At 35.7% G+C, this 22,043-nt stretch overlaps 1 protein-coding gene across 6 annotated transcripts in view; it reads right to left on the reverse strand.

Annotated features, from left to right (window-relative positions):
* RYR2 (ryanodine receptor 2) overlaps positions 1-22,043 on the reverse strand; it is a 455,131-nt gene that overhangs the window by 31,353 nt on the left and 401,735 nt on the right. For all 6 annotated transcript variants that reach the window (XM_075043205.1, XM_075043203.1, XM_075043202.1 and 3 more), the window contains 10 exons: positions 16,587-16,667; positions 15,490-15,578; positions 14,114-14,242; positions 11,993-12,097; positions 8,757-8,838; positions 6,322-7,625; positions 5,869-5,933; positions 3,861-4,008; positions 2,216-2,302; positions 1,194-1,412 (listed from right to left, as the gene is read on the reverse strand). In XM_075043205.1, coding sequence (XP_074899306.1) covers positions 1,194-1,412; positions 2,216-2,302; positions 3,861-4,008; positions 5,869-5,933; positions 6,322-7,625; positions 8,757-8,838; positions 11,993-12,097; positions 14,114-14,242; positions 15,490-15,578; positions 16,587-16,667 — 2,309 coding nt within the window. The remainder of the gene's footprint in view (positions 1-1,193; positions 1,413-2,215; positions 2,303-3,860; positions 4,009-5,868; positions 5,934-6,321; positions 7,626-8,756; positions 8,839-11,992; positions 12,098-14,113; positions 14,243-15,489; positions 15,579-16,586; positions 16,668-22,043) is intronic.

The following is a 22,043-nucleotide window of genomic DNA, read 5'->3' on the forward strand; positions in this document are numbered from 1 at the left end:
TTTTCTGCAGGGTTTCAGAATTGGAAAGAAGGCAATTCGCTATGGTGAATAATGATAATAATGTCTTTCCTTTCTAGTCTGAGTAAAAACGTAGTTCAAAAAACCAGTGTGGGAAAGTAGCATAAAAAGTCATAGTGGGGAGGGAAAAAAAAAAAAAAAGCTATGAGGTGGGAGAAGAAGACATCTCAAAAGCCAGAAATCTAAGCTTTCATGCTGGATGCCAACCAGTGAAACAGGAAAATGTGTTTTATTATTTATTGACCTGCAGACACACTTAAAGTAGAGATGAAAATCAACCAATTAATGAAGTAGTATGATGACTTTTTGCCTCAACTACAAATGCAGATTGCATCTTTTTAGCACAGAAAAAGTATTATCCGTTAAAAGAGGAAAAGAAAAATATGAAGGACCACATAAAAGCTTAATAAAGAAATTATAATTGTAAGGACAAATGAGCAGCCTTACTGGGTCATAGCAAAGGTCCATTTAATTTAGTATTATCTTGCACTTTGACCTATAGTTTTTGCCTCGGGAAGAGTGTAAAAATGGGGGAAATACCTCCCAGATACACTCCTCCCAGCTCTAGAGATTTATGGCATTTGGTCTTCCTAAACCAGAAGCAGCATTTTGCCAATAAAGGTAGGATCTTTATTTCTTACATCCCTAGCAGAGATCTCCTGCAAGATAATCCTTTAAAAGATGCTGAAGTTCCTGCCAAAACACTACCACCAGAGTGTGTATGAAAAGTAGGCATTGTCTACAGCCACACCATGCAGTAGCAGTAGTCCAAAATGCTGCATGCTTTTCAAATGACCCAGCTGACAGATTAGTAACGCAGACACTGTCACCTAGCTTCCTCTCACCACTTGCATTCACCGCTTGTCTTTGACAATCACAAGCAGCTTCTCATATAGGTTACTGCTGTAATTATCTGGCTGACATGGTAACGGTGCAAGCGCTGATCCTATGACCCTGTGTCAGCAGAGCAAATCAAGGTCTGGCCTGTAACTGCCTGAATTCACACATCACCTAACACACAATTTCTGTGTAGGTTACACTAACAGAATAGGGTTTCTTTACGCGGTCTCTCAACCTGCTTAAGCAAGGCTGCTATGAGTTTGTTCCAATTTATACCACTCGATGGATAAAAAAGTTGGGAGCTAGAAGAAAAAACAGTGTTCAGTTTTTCTTACTTTCAAACAGTAATACCCTATGATGCAGAAGAATGAGATGACTGTGTGCAGGATGGCCAAAATCCGCAGTGTGGGCTCCATGTAGCCACTGCTTTCTTCCAGGACATAATGCACTGCAATGACCCTCTGGTTGTCGCTTTCCAGGCTGTTTAACTTCATACTTTCAGCAGCAGATACCACAGGAACTTCCTTTTCTTCTGTCACAGCAGAGGTGGAGACCTGTTTAAATCACTTAATCTTAATATTGCAGCTGTATTCCTTTGACGGGAGCTTTACACTACTACAAGCTAAGTAGTATAACTGAAAACAATGATACCAAGGACAATATAATTGTGAGGAAAGCATTTTTTGCATAAAAATTTCCACAGAGAATACCTCACAAAGACCCTTGCATTTTGTTACACCAATCTGTGATATTGTGCATTTTCTTTTTTTCCTTTTTTTTTTTTCCCCCACTCTCTGTCCACAGTAGCAAATCTGGGCTATGCTGAACTTTATCACCTCAAATTCAAGAAAGGGCATAGCCCTCCTGGAGGAAACCCAGTCAACTCCTGACATTCCCACAAGTAGTCTCTATCAGCAGGGCTGTGCCAGAAAGTGATTCGAGTCTGAAGACTCTATAGAGTTGTATTAACAATACTAAAAGTCTTGACAAAGATGGTCAGCGATATTCTAGGCAGCTTAAGATGATGTGAGTTCTCCTTGCTGTACACACCCTTTCAGGGGAACATAATAGCACAAGAAAATATCTCAACTGACAGGTATTAGTTTAAGTTGCCAGTGAAGTACTGTGAAATGGAGCATCTTACAGCACAGAACTTTGTAAGTAGCTATTTGTGTACTGCAAGTCTATTAGTACTTCACACAAACACTTTAGTTCTCACCATGTTAGATTTCTGAAGTGGCAGTATGAGGCAGGTATTTAATCTGTTAGGCTAGGCAGTTTTACTGTAGTATACTATCTACAAAACCTGAATGTTTTTCAGCATACAACTTGAAAAGTAATATTTTGACAAGTTTACCTTGTAGAAAAGCAGGATGAAGTTGATGGCAAAAGCAACAAACAACGCCAACATCCTCATGTTATAAAAGTTTCGCGCAAAATAATTCTGAAAATAGAAACAGAACATAAATACACTTTGCCTAATAATGATACCACAATCATTATTAGGTTGTTGCATGGGGTTTTTTTGCTGTTTCCCCTATGGAACTTTTTAACAGAATTAGAAATAGGAAAAAGAAAAAAAAAAAGAAAAAATCAAACATTTTGAGTGATGTATTGTACAAATTCTCTCCTACTCCGTATGTGCAATTATGTATAAAGAGCCTTTTGTTTCAATCCATGCAGAAAGGGATGAAGGATTTCTAATTACTTCTTACATCTTTTTCATCATCCTCTCAATACACTTAGAGACAACACAGAGACATCACAATGTAATAGTAATGTAACAGTAATACAGAAATCTCTATCTTCCCTCTACCTCAATATTCTTGCATATGGCAAATTTTTACTTTTACCAAGAAACAAAAATGTCTGCATATAAGTTCATTTTAAATCTTTTTTAATTCCAAAATCAATTGCATTTTTACCAGAACTACAAAAAGTTCATCTGTGAGCTAAGTACCAAGGATAGAAAGCTTCTCCCACATAATGATGCTATCAAAGAGATTGCAGAAATGTGCCTTGTCCCTTCCTGACAATTCACAAACCTTTCTAGTACACATTTTGAATGCTTTCACTCTCACATGGGAATTCCTCTATTTTTTTAGCCCTAACCATAAATGACTATTAGTGAATTATTAAATGAGACTATAAGAAGAAAAATTAAATTAAATTTGCAGGACCGCTACATGATTAGCCTAAAATAGGAATCTGAGTTCAAAAGCAAAACTTAAATACCTAATTCCTTATTAAGATTGTGACTGCAGTTTTGTAGTTGTGCTATGTTACTCATGTTAGAAGTAGGCTGTCCCTACATAATTGTATCTACTAGATATATAGTAAAAGTGTATTTCTTTTTGCTTTCCATTTCACACTAGCCTCACAGAATGTGTGTGGAATCTCCTAGCTAATAAAAGCATAGATTTTAAATAGTTCTACAGAAAACTCTGGGATACCGTATTTCACTGAGACGCTCTCAGATACAGTTATACTATTTTAATTAGTCTTGTTTTCCACAGGTTTTGAGAAGTTTCACAAATAATAACTTGCTATTTCACAAAAAAATCTCTAACATCTTTTCTCATGAGTTTTAGGCTAAGCATGTATCTTAATAAATTCTTTTTACAGGTGAACTTGTCATTTCCCAAACTTGTCTCTCAGGAAAAGACAAATCCTACAGGCTCACAAGCTGCTGTGAAAATTCGGGACATTTCATTCAAATATAAATGCATGGCTGTTTTCCAATGATGGACAGGCATCTCTGAAGGTCTGGGGTTTGGACAATAATTGTCTTCCTAAGGATTAGTAACTTGTCTGCTAAGTTATTTGTGTCTTTCTTTTCTCTAGCATTCCAGTTAAACCTTTGCCTTTATGTCCTTTTTATGGATGATGGTGGATAGAAAAATGAGGTTCATCAGGTGCAAATTTGTCTTTACATTGGTAGAATAATATGGTGGTACATTATCCTGCCAACAGCTAAACACATAGTCTAGAGAACAGCTTACAAGAAGCTTCTGTTGGTATGCAATGATCTTCTTCCAGAAAGCTGATTCCTGAACTTCTGGTTCTCCATATCTGTGAGTATGGAGTTGTCTCAATTTCTGTTTCCCTTTGTCTTCCTTGGCTTTCTCTTCTTTTTCTCCATCTTCTCCTCTTAGGACACAAATGAAGCCAAAATAATATGTCAAGTTAATACAACTGCTAAACAAAAAATTAAAACTACACCTTGAAAGAGGCCATTGCATCTTTTCCTGAGGCTCAAGTAGTCATGACTTATGCAGTTCACACACATGAATAACAAGGAGACATATCCCTTTTCAGACAAAGTGCTGGCAAGGGTGACAGTCTGGTTAAGTCTACAGATAATTAAACTTACTGGTTTGGCACCTTGAAGTGCAGATGCTAACTGGTAGAGGCAGGGAATCAGGAATCTGCCAAGCTTATTACCTGAGGGTCTGCTTCATAACTGTGCAGATAATACTTGCGCTGACAGATGCCTGTAAGCTGACAGCTGTAGGTCTGTATGAGTGCCTATATGGCTAATTGCTCCCCTCCAGCCTCATGCACTTGAACTATCTGGTTTCCACAAAGGTTGCAGAAAACTTTGATTCTTCTTGCATTTACAAGCCAAACCTCAAGTTTTAAATTCCGCATTTCTGCCCACCTGAGGAATTCATAAGTACCCACTCCAGAAGGAGACAGGAATAAGAAAGCTTGACAGCATCTGAGATGTGATTATCGCCATGTTGCCCGATTACAGAAAGCCATAGCTAGTGGGCTGCCTTCTCCAAACACATGATCTAAGGAACTGTGAATTATCTTAGAAGTTAATTTGACCTGACATCATGATTAGATTAAAGGATCACATAAGTCTGTTTGAAGCCAAACCAGAGTGAGAGGCAACTTGTAAGTTACATTATTAACTTCTCTGTACCTACCTACAAACAGAATAACTGATGTCCTAAGCTGCTTCTCTTACTAGAAAACACTTGACAAACTTTCACTTGGAAGTTCACTCGAAAATTTGTCATACGTTAGGAGTGGCTTCAGGGCAGCTAACAGTGCCAGGCACTGCACTCCTGGCAGAGAATACATGTATCACTGCAACTCACACAGGCAAGCGGAGCAATCAACAGTGAAGTGACCTTCAAAAGTCAGCAAGACTCTCCTTCACAAACTTACACTGGCTGAATTAGAAATTTGCTGTACTGATCAGGAAGAAGAGCTTTTGTTACTGGCAAGTGTTTGTCATCCCAGGAGAGCAGCAAGCACAGAGGTTGAGACTATGGGACCCACTTAGAATTTCGACAGTCACATATCAGCTGCAGGAGCTGTACACGTATCAGAATTGTACATGTATCAGGAACCACAAAATACAGGGATGGAGTGCTATACTTTTTACTGGCTAAAACTAAGCACTATGTTTTGCTGTCCATTATTTTTATTCTGAGTTAATCTCATTACCATTAGATTTTAACATACCCTAAAAAGATTAAAATGATCATTTATCAAGTGCTAACACTTGTTCTTTGTAAAGATGTGAGAGTACTCAGTAATTCATTAAAATTACATTGGAATATTAAGGTTTTGCAAAATCCAAATAACTCAAAACAGGTCATAGCAAATGGGAGAGACAAATAGATTCAGTCTCTACAACTGATGGATAGCAAGTCTCTGGAACCCAGGTGCTCTTACAATTTTTCCAAAAGATCATCTTCTAGCTTTAAGACTTGCCAAGAAAAACTTAATCAATCAAACACATTCTAAAAGAAACTAAATCAACATTACAGAGGATGTTGCTGGAAGAGGGAAATTCATAAAATCTCTGAGTGATGCCATTTACATGACATTTCATTGCAAATGTGTACAGATATGGAGGATGGTTAAAAAAAATCCTAACTGTAGAACATGAATGGACACAAAATTAAAGGCAAAGAAGTAAGTACAAATCAAGCTGTTTTTTCAGTGAAAGAAACCACATTTCACAGGATCAGAGGTTAAAGTAATACATACTCTGCTTTTTCAGGTTCAGATTTTGTTTCCTCCTTCTCTTCCTTTTCATCTTCTTTCACCTGCTCCTACAGAAAGGCAGATCACAAAAAGTTTCTAAACACTATTATACAGTACAGAGTTAGTTAAAAGGATGCACAGAGTGCAGAATGTTAGGCTTTTTAAAAAAATTTAAAATAAAATAAATCGAAACCCTGAGAGAAGATGATCCTTCAATTCACGTTAACAAAGAGACATTTTAACACTGATTAAAAGCAAACCAAAACACCATGTACTCAGAGGAAGCTGTAGAAATTCAAGTTTATGATGTCAGAGAGGGTAAACACCGGTAATTATATACAATTCCTCAAAAAACATGTCACAAACCCCAGAAAAACATAGACGCAGTTTTGTTTCAAGACTATACTAAACATATGAAAGAGAGAAACATACAGCAAAAATAAAAGATGGAGTTACCTGGATTTTTTCCTGCACCTCAGGCATTGGAGCTAAGGAGGGAGTGCTCAGTAAATCACTCAATCCAGCATTTGGATTGTGAGGGATCAATTTATACTGCCCACCTTCTCGTTTCAAATCCAAACCAAATATATCTGAGAGTAGATCACTCTCATCTGACAAAGTTCTCAGATCTGTCAAGTCTTCTGCAGGCAATGCAGCTTCTGTTGGTTTCCTTTCCCCCTCTTCTCCTTCCCCACGCACCTCATCCTGAGTGGGATCTGGCATATTAGCTAATAGTTCAGCCACCTTGATTTTCTTTGCTCCTTCTACTAGGCTTCCTCCAAGCAGCAAACTGCATATGATGCGAAAGAAGCCCCGGATGACACTACAAGCAAAATGTAGTAAGCCCATCAAAATGCTCCAATAGGAAGAAAACAAGGCCATGACCATATCCTTCATGGTCATTTTCTTCACCTTTTTCATCTGTTTCTTTAGGCTTTTCATGCTGAGCATTTTCATAAGAGTCATTAAATTATACTTGAGCGCTACTAATGCTGACTTCATGGTCACAAGGGAGAAGAAACCCATTCTAGGATCCTGTTCTTCAGGCTTATCTTTCTCATTCTCCTCTTTATTTGCTGACCTTTCATTCAGATCTGACTCAGAGATCTGGGCAGCCAGTTGCATTTCAAAGATGGTATCCTCACAGAAATTAACAAAAAGCTCCATCTTTTCTTTCTCCCCGCCTTCATTTACAACATCAAATATGAATTGTCTCTTTGACTCTTTTACCTGAGGTTTCTCCCACTGAGTCCGACTTGACTCGCTTATTTCAAAATAAACTCGTTCAATGCGCTTTGCACTGCCCATGATTTCTATGCGCCCAAGGAAAGGCTGAAAGTAATTCAGCACACTCTCTGACAGTTCAAGAAAAGTTTGCAAGCGGGTGTCATGTGGCATGTGTTCTGACAGGTTGGTCAGGAGAACAGCGACATTGAAACCAATGTCTTTGGCAGGTTCATGGAATCGTTTCACAAACTCCTCATAGTCCAGAGTCTCATTCTCATCTGTTTCAGCACACGATAGTAGAAACTCAGTTTCAGACTGGGTGTAATGCTTATGGCTTTCCATTGCCTTGTGAAAATCCCTCTTTGAAATTATCCCTTTACCATCAGGGTCATATTCTTTGAATGCATCAGAGGAAGTCAAATCCTTCAATTTTAAGAACATATCAAAAAACTTCAGAATCATCTCCACATTGTTAGACGATTCCACAAGCATATCGACCATCTGCTTGCCAATAGTTCCATTCACAACATTACCTAGATGTGATGACATGAAATTAGAGATACTGATGTCAGCAAATGTTTTGGCAAAGAAAAGTGTATAACAATGACTAGTGAAATAATCAAACAGTAAGATTGATAAACTATTAGCTAACACACTCGCATGAGAAAGCTAGCTGTAAAATCAGAAATTTTTTACTAATAACACTACCCTAAGACTTGGAAAAAACATAAGTGACTAAGTAGTTGCCGTTAAAGAAAGGAAGAACTAACAAGCCCTACAGAGAGACATCTGTTACATTTAGTATAGTACTAAACACAAGGCAGCGTACTATGAATTTTACTATAGTGCAACATAGACAGAACTAGTGTCACATGAGTTAGGATGAGTAGCTCAGTAGGTTACTCATGAAGCACAGCCTACAATTCTAAGAATTTAGTTTGCTTCGCAGTGACCTTCTATGAGCAAAGCCACAGCAGTAGCACTACATGCAATCTACGCTGCATTTACTGCTCTCCCAGTTCTCTCAAGAAAATAAATGTGATAGGATACATCTAAGAAGTAAAAAGGAAAAACAGATCCTTGGATCATCTATGCGTATGGCTGGTTAGTCTGGTATTGGAAGCACTAATACAATACCATAAAGGAGCTAAAGAAATACTAGTATTTCTTGACAATGCTCTCGTTCTCTGGGGAATCATAATTTCAGGTACTAGCTATAAAGGACCTTGAACCTAGTCACTAGATGAATCAAAGCCTGTTCTTTAAGGCTAACATCACTACCAAAACAAATGCAATATAGTAAAGGTGTTAATAAAATGATTGATAAATGGTTCAGTTCCTAGAACTCAGGATTCCAACCTCAATGGTAAAAAAACTTTTCACCTAAGTCAAAAGAGAAGCCAGGTTCATGGAAACAAAGTAAAACTTCTGCCAGAGATGAATTTTATACAAATCTGACATCCAGAATTGATATAAACTATATCAATGACACTATATAAGTCTCCTATTCACTTTAAGACCTAACAACTCTTCTCACGATTGAGACATGATAATTAAAAACCCAAAGGAAAATGGAGCATTATTTCTTACATGAAGAAAATCACAAAGGTAAAAACTTTGCTAGAACAACTGTGAAAGAAGGTTTCAAATTAAATTTTGACTACCTTCCAGCATAGACAGCAACATGACAACCATATCCTTCTGAAGATCCATTAATTCCTTCAGTAATTCAATTTGACTGGAATCCTAAATAATGAACACAATATATATAATAAGATATCTATTGACTTCTTTGACATTTGTATATGTGCATGCATATTTCTCCCTGTAAAAATGAGACTTATAAATTAAGAAGCTAGTAGTGTCAAAGCTGGTAATACAGTGAAAATACATTTAATTGCTTGATTCCTGACAGTAGATTTGAAGTACAGTTTTAAACTGAAAGAGGGTAGATTTAGTTTAGATTAGTTTACAAAGAAATCCCTCGCTGTGAGGGTGGTGAGACACTGGCACATGTTGCCCAGAGAGGCTGTGGATGCCCCATCCCTGGAAGTGCTCAAGGCCAGGTTGGACAGGACTTTGAGCAACCTGGTCTAGTAGAAGGTGTCGCTGCCCATGGCAGCGGGGTTGGAACTAGATGATCTTTAAGGTCTCTTCCAACCCGAACCATTCTATGATTTACAGGATCAAACATTTACACAATCATCTGTTTAGAAGACAGTAATTTAATAAAGACAAAGTGAAAACTAAAGGTGATGAAAAAATTTAAAGCAATAACTGGATATGTCAAGCTCACAGATTATGCCTCTAATGTTTCATGTGAGCTAAAATATTGTCACTGTTGGTGTAATCAAGTTTACAGCTATGAGGACTTGTAAAAACAACAATGGTAGCAGCACATTGAGCTCAAAGTGTAACATGATTCTAAGGGAGTGATTCCATTATAGGCCACTGAACTTTTTTGGGGAGAAAGAAAAGTTGAAATAAAATTTCAGAATATTTATTAACAAAGTTCCATTAACATATCCTTAAATAGACATGATATTGACACTTTTAGCCATCTTTATCTCATTCGGCTTATCAAGTTTACTATTTCGCTTGCCAATGATTTCAGCCTGAAGTCTATCTGGATAGATCTATTCAACTACTTAATTTCTTCCTCAGTGATACATTGATGCATCATGCCATTGACAAGGCATACTCGAGCATTGCTGGACTTCAGTGATTAGTACAACAGACTCAAGGTACTTTATGGCAATTTGGATCTTGGATTGAAAACAGCACAGGTTGGAAATAATGAAGATTTCTAATTGATTTGTCTTGTAATTTTTCATTATAAACTTTCTCACTTCAAAAGTTGCTTACAACCTGGATGGATCTTTGTTCACTTAGATTGAAAATTTTACTTTCATTTTCTGCCTTACAGAGATTTCTTAAGTATCACCAATATCACCTTGTTGCTTCCTAGTACAAGACTACAGAAGGAAAATGAAAAAAACAAACAAAAAACAAAAACAAAACCAAACAAACAAAAAACAAAAAAAAAAAAACAAAAACAAAAACAAAAAAAAACAAAACAAAACCCCCAAAACCAAACCACCAAACAAAACAATGTTTTAGTTTTGTTCCTATTTAAATCTTGTTTCAAATATTCTCCAAAAGTGCTCTGGAAACTTCCAATTTACCACAAAACCCAAATACTTAGCCTAGGCAGGCCCCTCTTACAGACAAAAGCCATATGGCAACTCCTTATAAATCCATTTAGCCACGCTCTACACCTTTGAAAACTGGTATTTCAATAGAATCTGAAAAGCTCATTAATATATTTTTGCAATAAACAGAAATGAACAAAAGAGCCCATGTCTGCTCCGGGCTTTCCAAAGGCTCTGCTGGCCCCCCAAAGGAGGAGTTCTCAAAAGCCAAGAGCTTGAGCTCCACACAACAGAAACACACCATCACTATTTATCATACATTTGGAGTAGACTGTGTTCCTGTCATCCCACAGAACAGTATGAGTAACTCCACACACTACAATGGATCTCGTTTTGCAAAGCTTCTTGGCTCTCTCAGAAGTGGTAGGATGAGTATCATTATCTTCTAGATGCAGTAATTAAAAGATGCTATGAAGCCACTCTGGGCACAAGACTATAAACTTGTCAGTACTGTAAAAAGAAATCTTGCCAGTAGCCACATCATATTTCTCAATCGACACATAGCTACCATGTGTTTGACTTGCTGTCAGTAACTACTTAGCTACTGCTTTCCATGTTGCTTTAGGGGTACAGGAAGAAAGCACAATAGCCGCCACTATGGCCTACCCAAACATTGACTATTTTTTCAATACTTAAGTTAACAAAGATGTTCCACAACCAGGACAGTATCTACAGGCACTTTATAAATACACATCAGTAGAAATTCAATGCATCACTTTTGAAAAACAGTTTTCACTGTCATGCCATTTTCTGGAAGAAGACCTTTATTTAGCCAAACAGAATGAGAAGCATACCTGTAGCACAAAGTCTACAAATCTAAGCAATCAGCCTTTCAGCCAGAAAGTCCCAAGGGCAGTGAACAAAATAATTTGAGCAAGACTACTTTAATTTATGCAAAGAATACTTACATTTGGAGCCAAATAATGAAAACTAAAAACCTCAGAGCCTTCACACCTGTATTTCTTAACTAAAACCTTTACAAGTTTATGATGCTCTTTCTCTGAGAAAGTCCAAGTATGTAAAAAATTTAAAATCACTACATTCAATTAAGATGCGCAATTATTTTTAAAAGCTAAAAAGTTGAAAAATGTACTGCTTAAGGATAGGATTTTCCTACCTAATTTTAACCTAAAGAGCTGTCTATGCCAGTCCCCTACACTACTTCTGTAGTTTAGGAAATGAGTACTCACATCCAAAAGCAACTCACCCATTCTAAAGTCTGGTTACTCTCTTTCTCTACTAAGAGTAGAAAAGGCTTAGATGCAGACATGTGTTGAACTAGGGTTCAACAATCATGAACTAGGGTTCAATGCAGGACACATCAATGGAGACGGGCCTTGCATAAAAGGCTCGTGCAAAATTGCAGAAAGCACTGTGAGAGAACTTTGATATGAAAGACAGGAATTGGCTAGTTTTCTGAATATTGGTGATATGCTTCATTTGCAGCTTGATCTAATCGGCTTTGTGCCTGTGACCAGTAATCCAATTACAGGCCTGCTATTCACACCCACTACAATTTTGTAATTTACTCCCTCAACACTATTGTATTCTATCACCTCTGCCTCTTACTCTTCCTCACATTTCTGCTATTAACTGTTGTTATTAATGATTCAAACATATTAACAAGTCTGTTTATCTTTTACAAAAAATTACTAACTTAAAAAGGAAAAAGTAAACCAAAAAGATACCTGAGACAGCTTCATCTGCATGTGGGCAAACACATGAAGAAAACCAACCACAGCATCCCATAGCCTGCTGTGTGCCAGGCTTTGCTGATTCCCAGTACATGGCCCCTATTGTTCAGGCAACAACAACAACAAAAAAGAACAGCAGAATTTATTTACAAGAAACTCAACAAAAACAGGAAGGAAGATATACAGGCAGCGCATAGCTTGGGGCTGTGCTTTAGAAACTGCTATGAAAAATTAAACATATATAGATGTTGTGGTTTAACCCCAGCCAGTAACTAAGCACCACACAGCCGCTCGCTCACTCCCCCCCACCCAGTGGGATGGGGGAGAAAATCAGGAAAAGAAGTAAAACTCATGGGTTGAGATAAGAACGGCTTAATAAAACAGGAAAGAAGAAACTAATAATGATAATGATAACATTAATAAAATGACAACAGCAATAATAAAAGGATTGGAATGTACAAATGATGTGCAGTGCAATTGCTCACCACCCGCCGACCAACACCCAGTTAGTCCCCAAGTGGTGATCCCCCCGCCCCCCCTTCCCAGTTCCTATACTAGATGTGACATCCCATGGTATGGAATACCCTGTTGGCCAGTTTGGGTCAGGTGCCCTGGCTGTGTCCTGTGCCAACTTCTTGTGCCCCTCCAGCTTTCTCGCTGGCTGGGCATGAGAAGCTGAAAAATCCTTGACTTTAGTCTAAACACTACTTAGCAACAACTGAAAACATCAGTGTGTTATCAACATTCTTTGCAACATAGCACTGTACCAGCTACTAGGACGACAGTTAACTCTATCCCAGCTGAAACCAGGACAATAGAATTATCTATTTAATAACACCACTGATTGTAAGTAATGCATATTCCTAATAACTATTCTGCCTCCAGTTTAGCAACTCCCAATCTACTAATACAGAACCACAAAAAGTATATTTTCTTGCAACTTTAAACTGTAAATGCTAATGGTGCACAAATCTTCAAGCTGATTCTTCCCTACATAGTTCTGTAAATCAGGAATAACTTTATAGAAGGTTAATGCAAAATTGGCATAAGGGATTAGAGAATCAGACTCTGGATTTTTTTTATTCCCTGGCATATTCTGGCTGTTGTAGAACAGTGCTAAAGAATATTCTTCCAAAAATTCAAGCTTCTGAGAAGCAGGAATACAAAATATTTTGAAGACTCAAAGGATAACGCACAAAATCTTTACTATCTAACAACGCTACTTGTAATTTACCAAGTATGTGTACATTAAATACATGTACACACATGTATATAAGGTGCCTCTACTCAGTTCTATTTAGTCCTATTCTATCACATTATTCAGTCTTATTCTATCACATTTCATCCTCACAAACTATAAAATACTATTTTCGTAAAAATGATTTGCATTTGAATGAAAACAATATACTAGACACCTAATAGTCTAATGAGATTTTCTCTAACCTCCTTTTTATATGCAGAAACAAACTGCAATATTGTTGACTGATTTACATGAGGAGTCAAGAACTAAATTACACTGAATTCCTAACATATCATGGAAGAACTGCAATATTGCTATTTTGACAGAATTGATCCCAGTCTCACTTATTGCAGAGTCCACCTCAAGTACATCTCTACAATTCTCAAATGTAATGTGTGACTTCAGTATTTCAAACGCAGCATTGATGCCTTACAACAGCCTTAATCCTAACACAAAATACAATCTATCTAATGTTCTGTTGACTAAATAGCAACTATGTTTCGTGTTCACCTTAGTTTCTCAATGGATTAAAAGTAAAGACTTTAAAGTGGATAACACTGCTGCAGTCTAGGTCAAATCAAAAAAACCCAACCCAAACCAAAAAACCCTCTACAATCTTGCATACAACCAAGGATGATTATTTACTAATAAATGTAAATTTCACCAAATTGCTAAGATTCCAAAAGAGTAGTCACAGCTATATATATATTTCAAAACTTAACCTCCTACTTAAATAAATGCACTAAAATAATGCTGAAGCATAAATGCATCTGTATTATATTTCTATCTGTTATACCTAGCTACGTTATGTCTTCATGTCAAAAGTATGATTCATTTTCTTTTAAATCCATAAAATTTCAGTGAAACTAATTTACCTGGATATACTCTGTAAGAGTATTGAAAACTTGTTTTGCAACCTGGATGGCTTTGGAAAAATTTCGTTGTCCTTGCTCATCAATAACATCCTTCCCAGAGTAATACCAATAGAAATCACTAATGGATTCCTAAAAAACAGTTGTAAGAAGCACAAAGGGATTATGTAATCAAACTGCCTCTAACCAGTTGATCATCAAGATAAGAAAAATAACATTATATAGCATTCTAGTTCTGAAAAGTATTTAGTTTATAAAGGTTTTAAATGACCCCCTCAATGATTCTCAAGTATTACTTCAAGAATTGTACTTTCACCTCAAGGGAATCAACAGAAAAACAAATAAACTGGAATAAATAATTAAAAAAACTCCACAGCAAACCTCAAAATAAAATTTAATAAAAATAAATTAGATCTGTTGGTATCTTCTCTTAGAAACACAACTGCCTGTATTCTGAAAAGAAGTACTCAGTAGTACTACCATGCTGTACGCTATTCATTAAACAATCTCTCTTTACACTGCATGCTTGACACCTAGTCTATAGTGGGAGCAAATGTTGCTTTCTGTGCATGATTCCTCTTTCCATCTTCCTCAAAGGTGAACTTATTAAAGTTTCAACAAAGCAAGCAATGGAATGAAAATCATTGTGTTGTTCCTGCAACTTCTACAGAATGCATAAGGATAAAAAGCACTGTTGATAACTGCAGCAACTTAAAACCCACCAATTTTCAAAGCCTGCGATTCTCAGACCCAATAAATAAATGGCTAAAGGGGAAACTTAACTAGATCAATTAAAAAAACCCCACAGAACAAAATGTACTATCATGCACAGTGATTTTCAGAAAGAAGAGAATAATAGGTAAAAATTATTAACATTTATCACAAAATATGTTTTCATGTCTTTCACATGCTCCAATCTAGAAACAAATTAGATTTTTTTTCATTACTTTCTACTGGGTTGTGACAACGTAATGTTTTCATATTTAAAGATTAGGAGATAATTCAAATTAGAGAATTGAAGGGGTTTTAATATAGCCTTTTGCTTTTGTTTTTTCTTTTTGCTTTTTTTGTTTTCCTCTTTAGAAAATGATGCACTGTTCTTATGCTTCACTCCATGCCATCCCATGACTATCCTCTCCTCTAATAAAACTGAACATTTTGTGATAAGCATGAAGTTTGACTTTGCTGTAAACAGAACTTTTGTGGCAGCAAACCATGTGTTGCTGAAGCAAATTCCAGAGAAATTAAGAAATTCAGAATCTCCACATACAAGCCTCTGCCTTATGATCAAAATAAATACATTTTTTTAAAAACTGTAAATATCGTATAGATGCAAGTCATTATTGTCATCTACTTAATTAGTATATAAGTTAACCTACCTGAACTCTTAATAAGTAATCCACAGTGGAAATGATAATATTAACAGTTGTGTTGTTACCAGTCTGAGTTCTCAGGTAATTCTGAAAATCTAAAAATTCAAATAAAATTTTAATTTAAACATATTGAAGTGTTAGTGACTCGCAAAACTACTCCTGCAAATTAATTCTGATTTAACATGATCTGGGAAAGTAGGAAGCTTAAAGGAATGGATTTTTTTTTAACTCTTTTTTTTTTTTTTTTTTTGCCACAAACTGTTTTAAGAGTATTAGCATTTCATTGCAGAGATCACATACCAGTGAGCTTCTGAAGCCAGAAGCTTGATTATCTGTTTCACTTGTAGAACTTTAACTTGGTCTTAATTTCATGTCATTTATGACTAATTTTACACCTCTAGAACTCCATCAATATCTACATAATTGCACCTAGTATATAACTTGTTAAGCAAAAGCAAAATTAAATAGCGTAATTATACAATTCCTGATTACAAAGTCACAAATATGTCCAACGGCTAAAAAAAATTGTCTTTTTTTTTTTCTTTTTCTTCTTCTTTTTCTTCCCTAATAATGACAGGGAGAACACAGGGAAATGTACTTATTAATAAAATACACTTAATATCATGTATTTGTTTAATTTGGTTTTGTATTTTTAAAATAAATGCCACTTCTTCAAGAAAGGTATTGTGTATGTTGCAATTTCACATACAATTCTAACTGACATTAGTGCCAAATAGTGCACACCAGAAAGCATACAAATGCCAAAGAACAATAAATATACCTTCCTGTTATATTGTTCCTCTGAATCTTCACTGTCCAGAAGCTGTAAACCATGTACATTTTCCTATATAAATTTACCTTTCCTATAAGGTCAAGATCCAAACCTCATCATTTTGGAAACCATTATCTTTTCTACAAAGTTAAAGCTGATTTAAAAAAAAGGCAATTTAATTCCACATAAATATTTTCTTTTCCCATAGAGTCTAGCAGCTACTCCACCTTTCATAATATTTTACAAATGCTACCAAACCTTCAGCAATGAAGAGCTTTTATCTTTAGTTACCATCACCTTGGCTTAGCAGACTGGCAGCCTGCCCACAAACCTGAATTATGTCCTTCACAAAGCAATTGAAGGAAGCGGAAGAGATCACAGGTGAACTCATCATCCTGCATCACCTTTTCTCCTGTAGAAAGGCCAGATGGAAGCAGATTATCACAGGCTGCCAAGTAATACCCCACACCCCCTGAAGAAAATCTCTATATTTAATTTTAAGAAAGAGAGAAGGGGAGAGAAAATTTATAACCACCAATCTATCTGAAGCACATATGACTTGTGCTTGGCAGATAGTTTTTTGGCTAAAAAAAATTAAATTATGAAACTTAATTTTTGATTTATAAATATGGCAGCATGAGCTTGGCAACATTTTACAAATAATCCATGATATACATTCTGGTTTGACATTGCTGGGCATGAATGCTGCATTACATACAAAGGTTAGGACTGGATTAATTTAGTTCCCATTCATCACAAAACAAGGTACTTAAAAATACAGAAAGATATTTAAACGAAAAGCAATGAAAATCATTCCTCAAATAAACTATTAGATTTTAAAATACTCTAAAATAACCCATGAAATTTATAGCTCTGTGCATTCTCAAGAATTATTCAGGCTGAAATATTTGAGGATTTAGCACCTGTCTGCTGCTGACGCAAAATGGATGTTGGGCATTTGTCTGCCTGACAAAATAAAGCAATAAACTTAAGATGAACTATAACAAATACCAATGTGCTTTACTGAATTAGGCCCTTCAGTTCCTTTTTTCATAAATACCTAATATCCAAATGTATAAAGCTTCAAATTATTTTCTTGATTCTTCACAGGAAACAGCATAGTAAAAAGCCCTCAACTAACACACAATTATTTTGATTACATCAGTACATACAGTTAACTTTGTACACTGACATGTGAAGAGGAAAAACAACCATTCACCCAGGAAAAAAATCACAACTGAGGAAAATGTAGAACAGCTAATAAAATGACACAGGAAGACAACAACATAGGTGTTCAAAACAATAAGGGCCACCTATTGAAAGTAAGGAAATTCCCACTTAGGACTTTGGAAAAGTATTTGGAATGTGTACGGCAACAAAAATGGAAGCCATAAAAAGTTCCACTTTTTAAGAATATACATCATCTGAATATGCGGCCAAGTGCTGTTTGTGGACAACAAAAGGAAAGGAGATAAAAAATGTTAGCAAACTGCAAAAGAATTTGGAAGATTTTTTTTTAATGGGGAGATATTTTAGGCTTTTATCTGAACTTCAAAATCCCATGTCTACAAAGACAGTATTTCTAGTGCATGAACAGAAGGAAACCAGAAGAGTGAGGAAATGAATTAAAATTTTAAAGGAAAAAAAAAAAAGCTTTTTTCAAAAAGGTTATCGACAATAATAATTATAGTAACAATCACTGACATACTGTTATATTAGTGGATAATCCCAATTATAATGTCTACATTTATAAATTATTCTATTATTATCATTACATTATTATAGCTGAATTGCAAACAGTATTTAGTACAATTTGGAATATATTTAAACATGAACATGATCAGAAGTTTAACTTTACGTAGTCATGAACAAGTTCAAGATAATGGAACTTATCAATCCACAGCCTGTGAATTTTATATTGAGAAGCTTCAGCACAATGGTAGGATTAGGAAGCAAAAGCATTTTGAAAACTAATACAAATATTTTAAAAGTACAGAATTTCACTCTTGCCATCAAGACATACTGTTTGGTATTAAAAGCACATATCACCAAAGTATATGCCAACACGTAGGAAAAGGTAGAATGCTCTTCCTCCTAATTCCAGATGTGTACTTATGGTGGTGGCAAACAATATGCAATTCTTTCTCCAAGAATGAGCCAAATACTATAAATGACATTCCATGACATTTTTCTCCATCCCAGATATAAATACCAGACATATAGTTTTTCAGTCACAGAAGACTGAAAACCCTTTCAGCTAATTAAACAATGAAAAATAAATGAGTGTTTCTGTCAGTGCTGATTAATGTATACATATAATATATGCCAGAGAAGGCAAGAAGGCAAAATCAAGAGGTGCCTGTGCATTCAAAATTATATTATTCAAATAAATGAGTGTTTCTGTCAGTGCTGATTAATGTATACATACAATATATGCCAGAGAAGGCAAGAAGGCAAAATCAAGAGGTGCCTGTGCATTTAAAATTATATTATTCAACATTATATGCAGGTTCAGCCGTGCAAGATACTTACACATGTTGCTGGCCAAAGGCCAGAGTATAGCATATCCTGCAGGATTAGTCACTTTCTTTTTTTTTAATTTGACTGAACTCCTGTCATGCTTAAAGTTACACTTGGAGTCACAGGCTTTGTTGATCTAGATGAATATTTATATTTTGCAAAAATAAGCATTACAGAAAGCCAAATATTTGGTGGAGCCTGTACCTTCACATATGCAATGTGTGTAACTTGACTGCTGTGTTTTTACAAAATAACTCACAAGGAAAATTGCTGATGTATTACGGTTGGAAAAATCAAGCCCATAAAGGGCCCGACCATGTATTTCTTGCACATCAAGATATCAATGAAACGAAGCCATTTGTATGAATAAGACTACAGAAAAAATTACAGTTTAATATTTTTCCACCTCTATTTTTCTTGCCCTCTTATCAAGCAAGATTTTTCAGAACAAGAGGGAAAACACGTCTCAAGTTAAAATGATTACACAGATTAATTCATGAAGTAATCTTCTGGCTTTTAGTACACCCACTGGAATTTAGGAGTTTTTAAAAATAAGTCCCTGTTTTAATACTGGAAAGGTTTGGAAGGGTCTTTTAACTAGCTCCAGTGTAAAGAAATCACAAAATGAACACAAGTTATTGCAAAATTCTGCAAAATCAGAAGGCATTTAGGTATATCATTTCACATAAACTGAAAGGTCCATTCCTTTTGGAAATATTTTTACATATTTCAAAATGAAGCAAAAAACCTCCTGTTTCAAACAGCTTGGCCACACTAAGATTTAAAATAATCCTGGTTTTCAGTTTCTACAGCTGATCAAAATCTGATTAAAACCAATGTTGGTATTGACAGGAATTTTAATTTTCAGATGTTATTTACTGTCTGCAAGAGGTGTCTCACTGGCAACTACAGAACTGAAGTACAGATCCATTTCTTTCTATAAAATCTAAGAGAACAACCTTTGCTGCTGTGCACACAAATTCATGCCAGTACACACAAAGATTTGCATAGATAATGCACTTACAAACATACACACTGCATATAGTATGACTTAGGTTGTCATGAAACCATGTTCTTTAATTTCTGTTGATATGATGTATATTCTGGCATATATTTGCTTAGACGTTAAAATGCTGCCATTGCTCATGCTGTATGTAAATGATATGGCTACGCACATGAAGCCTTTAAGCCTGTAGTTTTTGCAAAACTGGTAGCTTGTGTTTGTGATGTATAGGAACAGAGGTATCATGTGTAGGAAATGAAAAAAAGATCAAATGAAAATGAAATACATAGTTTTTTTCCTTGAAAGTGCATGTGTCCAAGTTTAATAACACTCACCCTCTCTCTTTTTTTTTTTTTTTTTTTAAAAAAAACCTGAATGGAAAAGATCTGACTTCTATTACTGCTCAGAAACATTGATCTGATGCTACATATTACAGAAATATACAAATACTTTCAGCTTTCAAAAAGGAACAGGGCTCCTTCTTGGTTGCTGTTAAGTAAGAGCAAAGCTCTCCTACGATAAACCAAGTGACTTTCTTCTTATCACAAGACCTGGGCAATATTGGGTTGGATTGTGACTGCTGCATGCCTTTGAATTCTCAATAATCTGATTCATATAAGAAAAGCACTTGTTTTCTCACTGAGCTACATGTAACAATTTCTCTGAACTGAAGCTACTTAAGTTCCCTTTTCAATGCAAACACTGTTTCAAATACAGTGATATAAAGGCAGAAAACACCCCTCCAGTGGAGACTACAGTGGATCACACAAATTTAAACATCCACTTTAAGTGTGACTAGGTTGGTGAAGGATAAAAGCATACTTATTGATTTCACATTATGAATGGCTGAAAATAGCCCTGATGTGTACTGTCATTATAGCTATTTATTATATGGCATGTGTACCACTCTCAGTCAGTTTAATAGAAAGTCCTTTAAGGCTTACTATCAGATCAAATTTCATTCTAAAATTATATTTTATTAAAATAAGCCTTCTGAGAACTTTTGGAGAAACAAAATAATGCCATGATACAATATTAAAACATTAAAAATAAAAACAGAGCTTTCCTGACAAAAAGGGGAAAAAAAGGTAAAATAATCTAAGTGTAAACTTAACATCTTAAATTTTTTACTTCATATGATAAGTAAAACAAGTCTCTCCAATGAGAAAAACATTGCACTTTCAAGATTTTTGTGACTTACAGTGAAATAGCATAGAGTATGAGTGTTAAATGCAAAATGAAAAACCATTGCAAGATAATAAGCATTTCTACATGTCTTTGGGTTTGAACCCCCCTTTTTTTTGAAAAGGAAACAGAACAATCAAAACAAAATACATACAGAAGAAACAACATTGAGTACATCACAAAAACAAGTAAGAAACACATTGGCTAAAGAACCATCAATGTTGTTACCAGTGGGGGTTCCAGGGTTTGGAAAGGGAAGGTAGTACCAGTCAGAGGAAAATCAGGACAAGGAGCTTACGATGCGGACAGCACAAAGAAACAGTTGGAATAGAGCAATAAATCTCACATCAATGTTGACTCAGTACAGGGCTTTCTATGTATTGCCAAGGTGGACATGGGACCCGAAACAAGCACTGCCCTTGAGGAAAAGTTGACTCTATTCCCATAAGTGTCAACAGCAGTTTTTCTTCGACTTTGGCAAGAATAGTTTCAGGCTTATAAGTCATAAACTCAGTGACAATTACTCATTAATATGCTTCTGCATCAGATTCAGATGACATGAGAAACAGGCTACAGTGCACATTTTATATCCCATCATTCCCTTGGGAATCAATAAAATGATCTTTAATTGAGGTGTAATTAATTAGTTCTGGAGTAAGTATCTCCCTCGAAAAAAGGAATGGGAGAAAACATTTCCACATCTCTGGTACTTTCTTTGCAGTATTTACAGTTGTTTATTCATAGGATTCCAAACAGACATATGATCTCAGGTATCCCATAAAATCTAGGATACTTTGAAACTGTTCATTACAGGAGTTTCCCCACAGACACACTGGCTGGGCTTTCATAATGCTATCAGTTATTAATACCAGTACATCTACAGCTCTTATGTAAACTACTTTTCAATTAATTGAAAAAGGTGTGCTTCATAATACAAAAAAATACTATTATTTGAAAATAGCATAGTATCAAGAATAATGTAACCCTGGAAAGGAAAAGTTTTGGTTTGACTTTGCTTTGTTCTGTTTTCTTGAATTTTCAATAGCTGGATGTTAATACATAAAAAAGGTGCTGTTAGCA

This window comes from Buteo buteo, chromosome 12 (assembly GCF_964188355.1).
Source record: "Buteo buteo chromosome 12, bButBut1.hap1.1, whole genome shotgun sequence".
Taxonomy (NCBI): domain Eukaryota; kingdom Metazoa; phylum Chordata; class Aves; order Accipitriformes; family Accipitridae; genus Buteo; species Buteo buteo.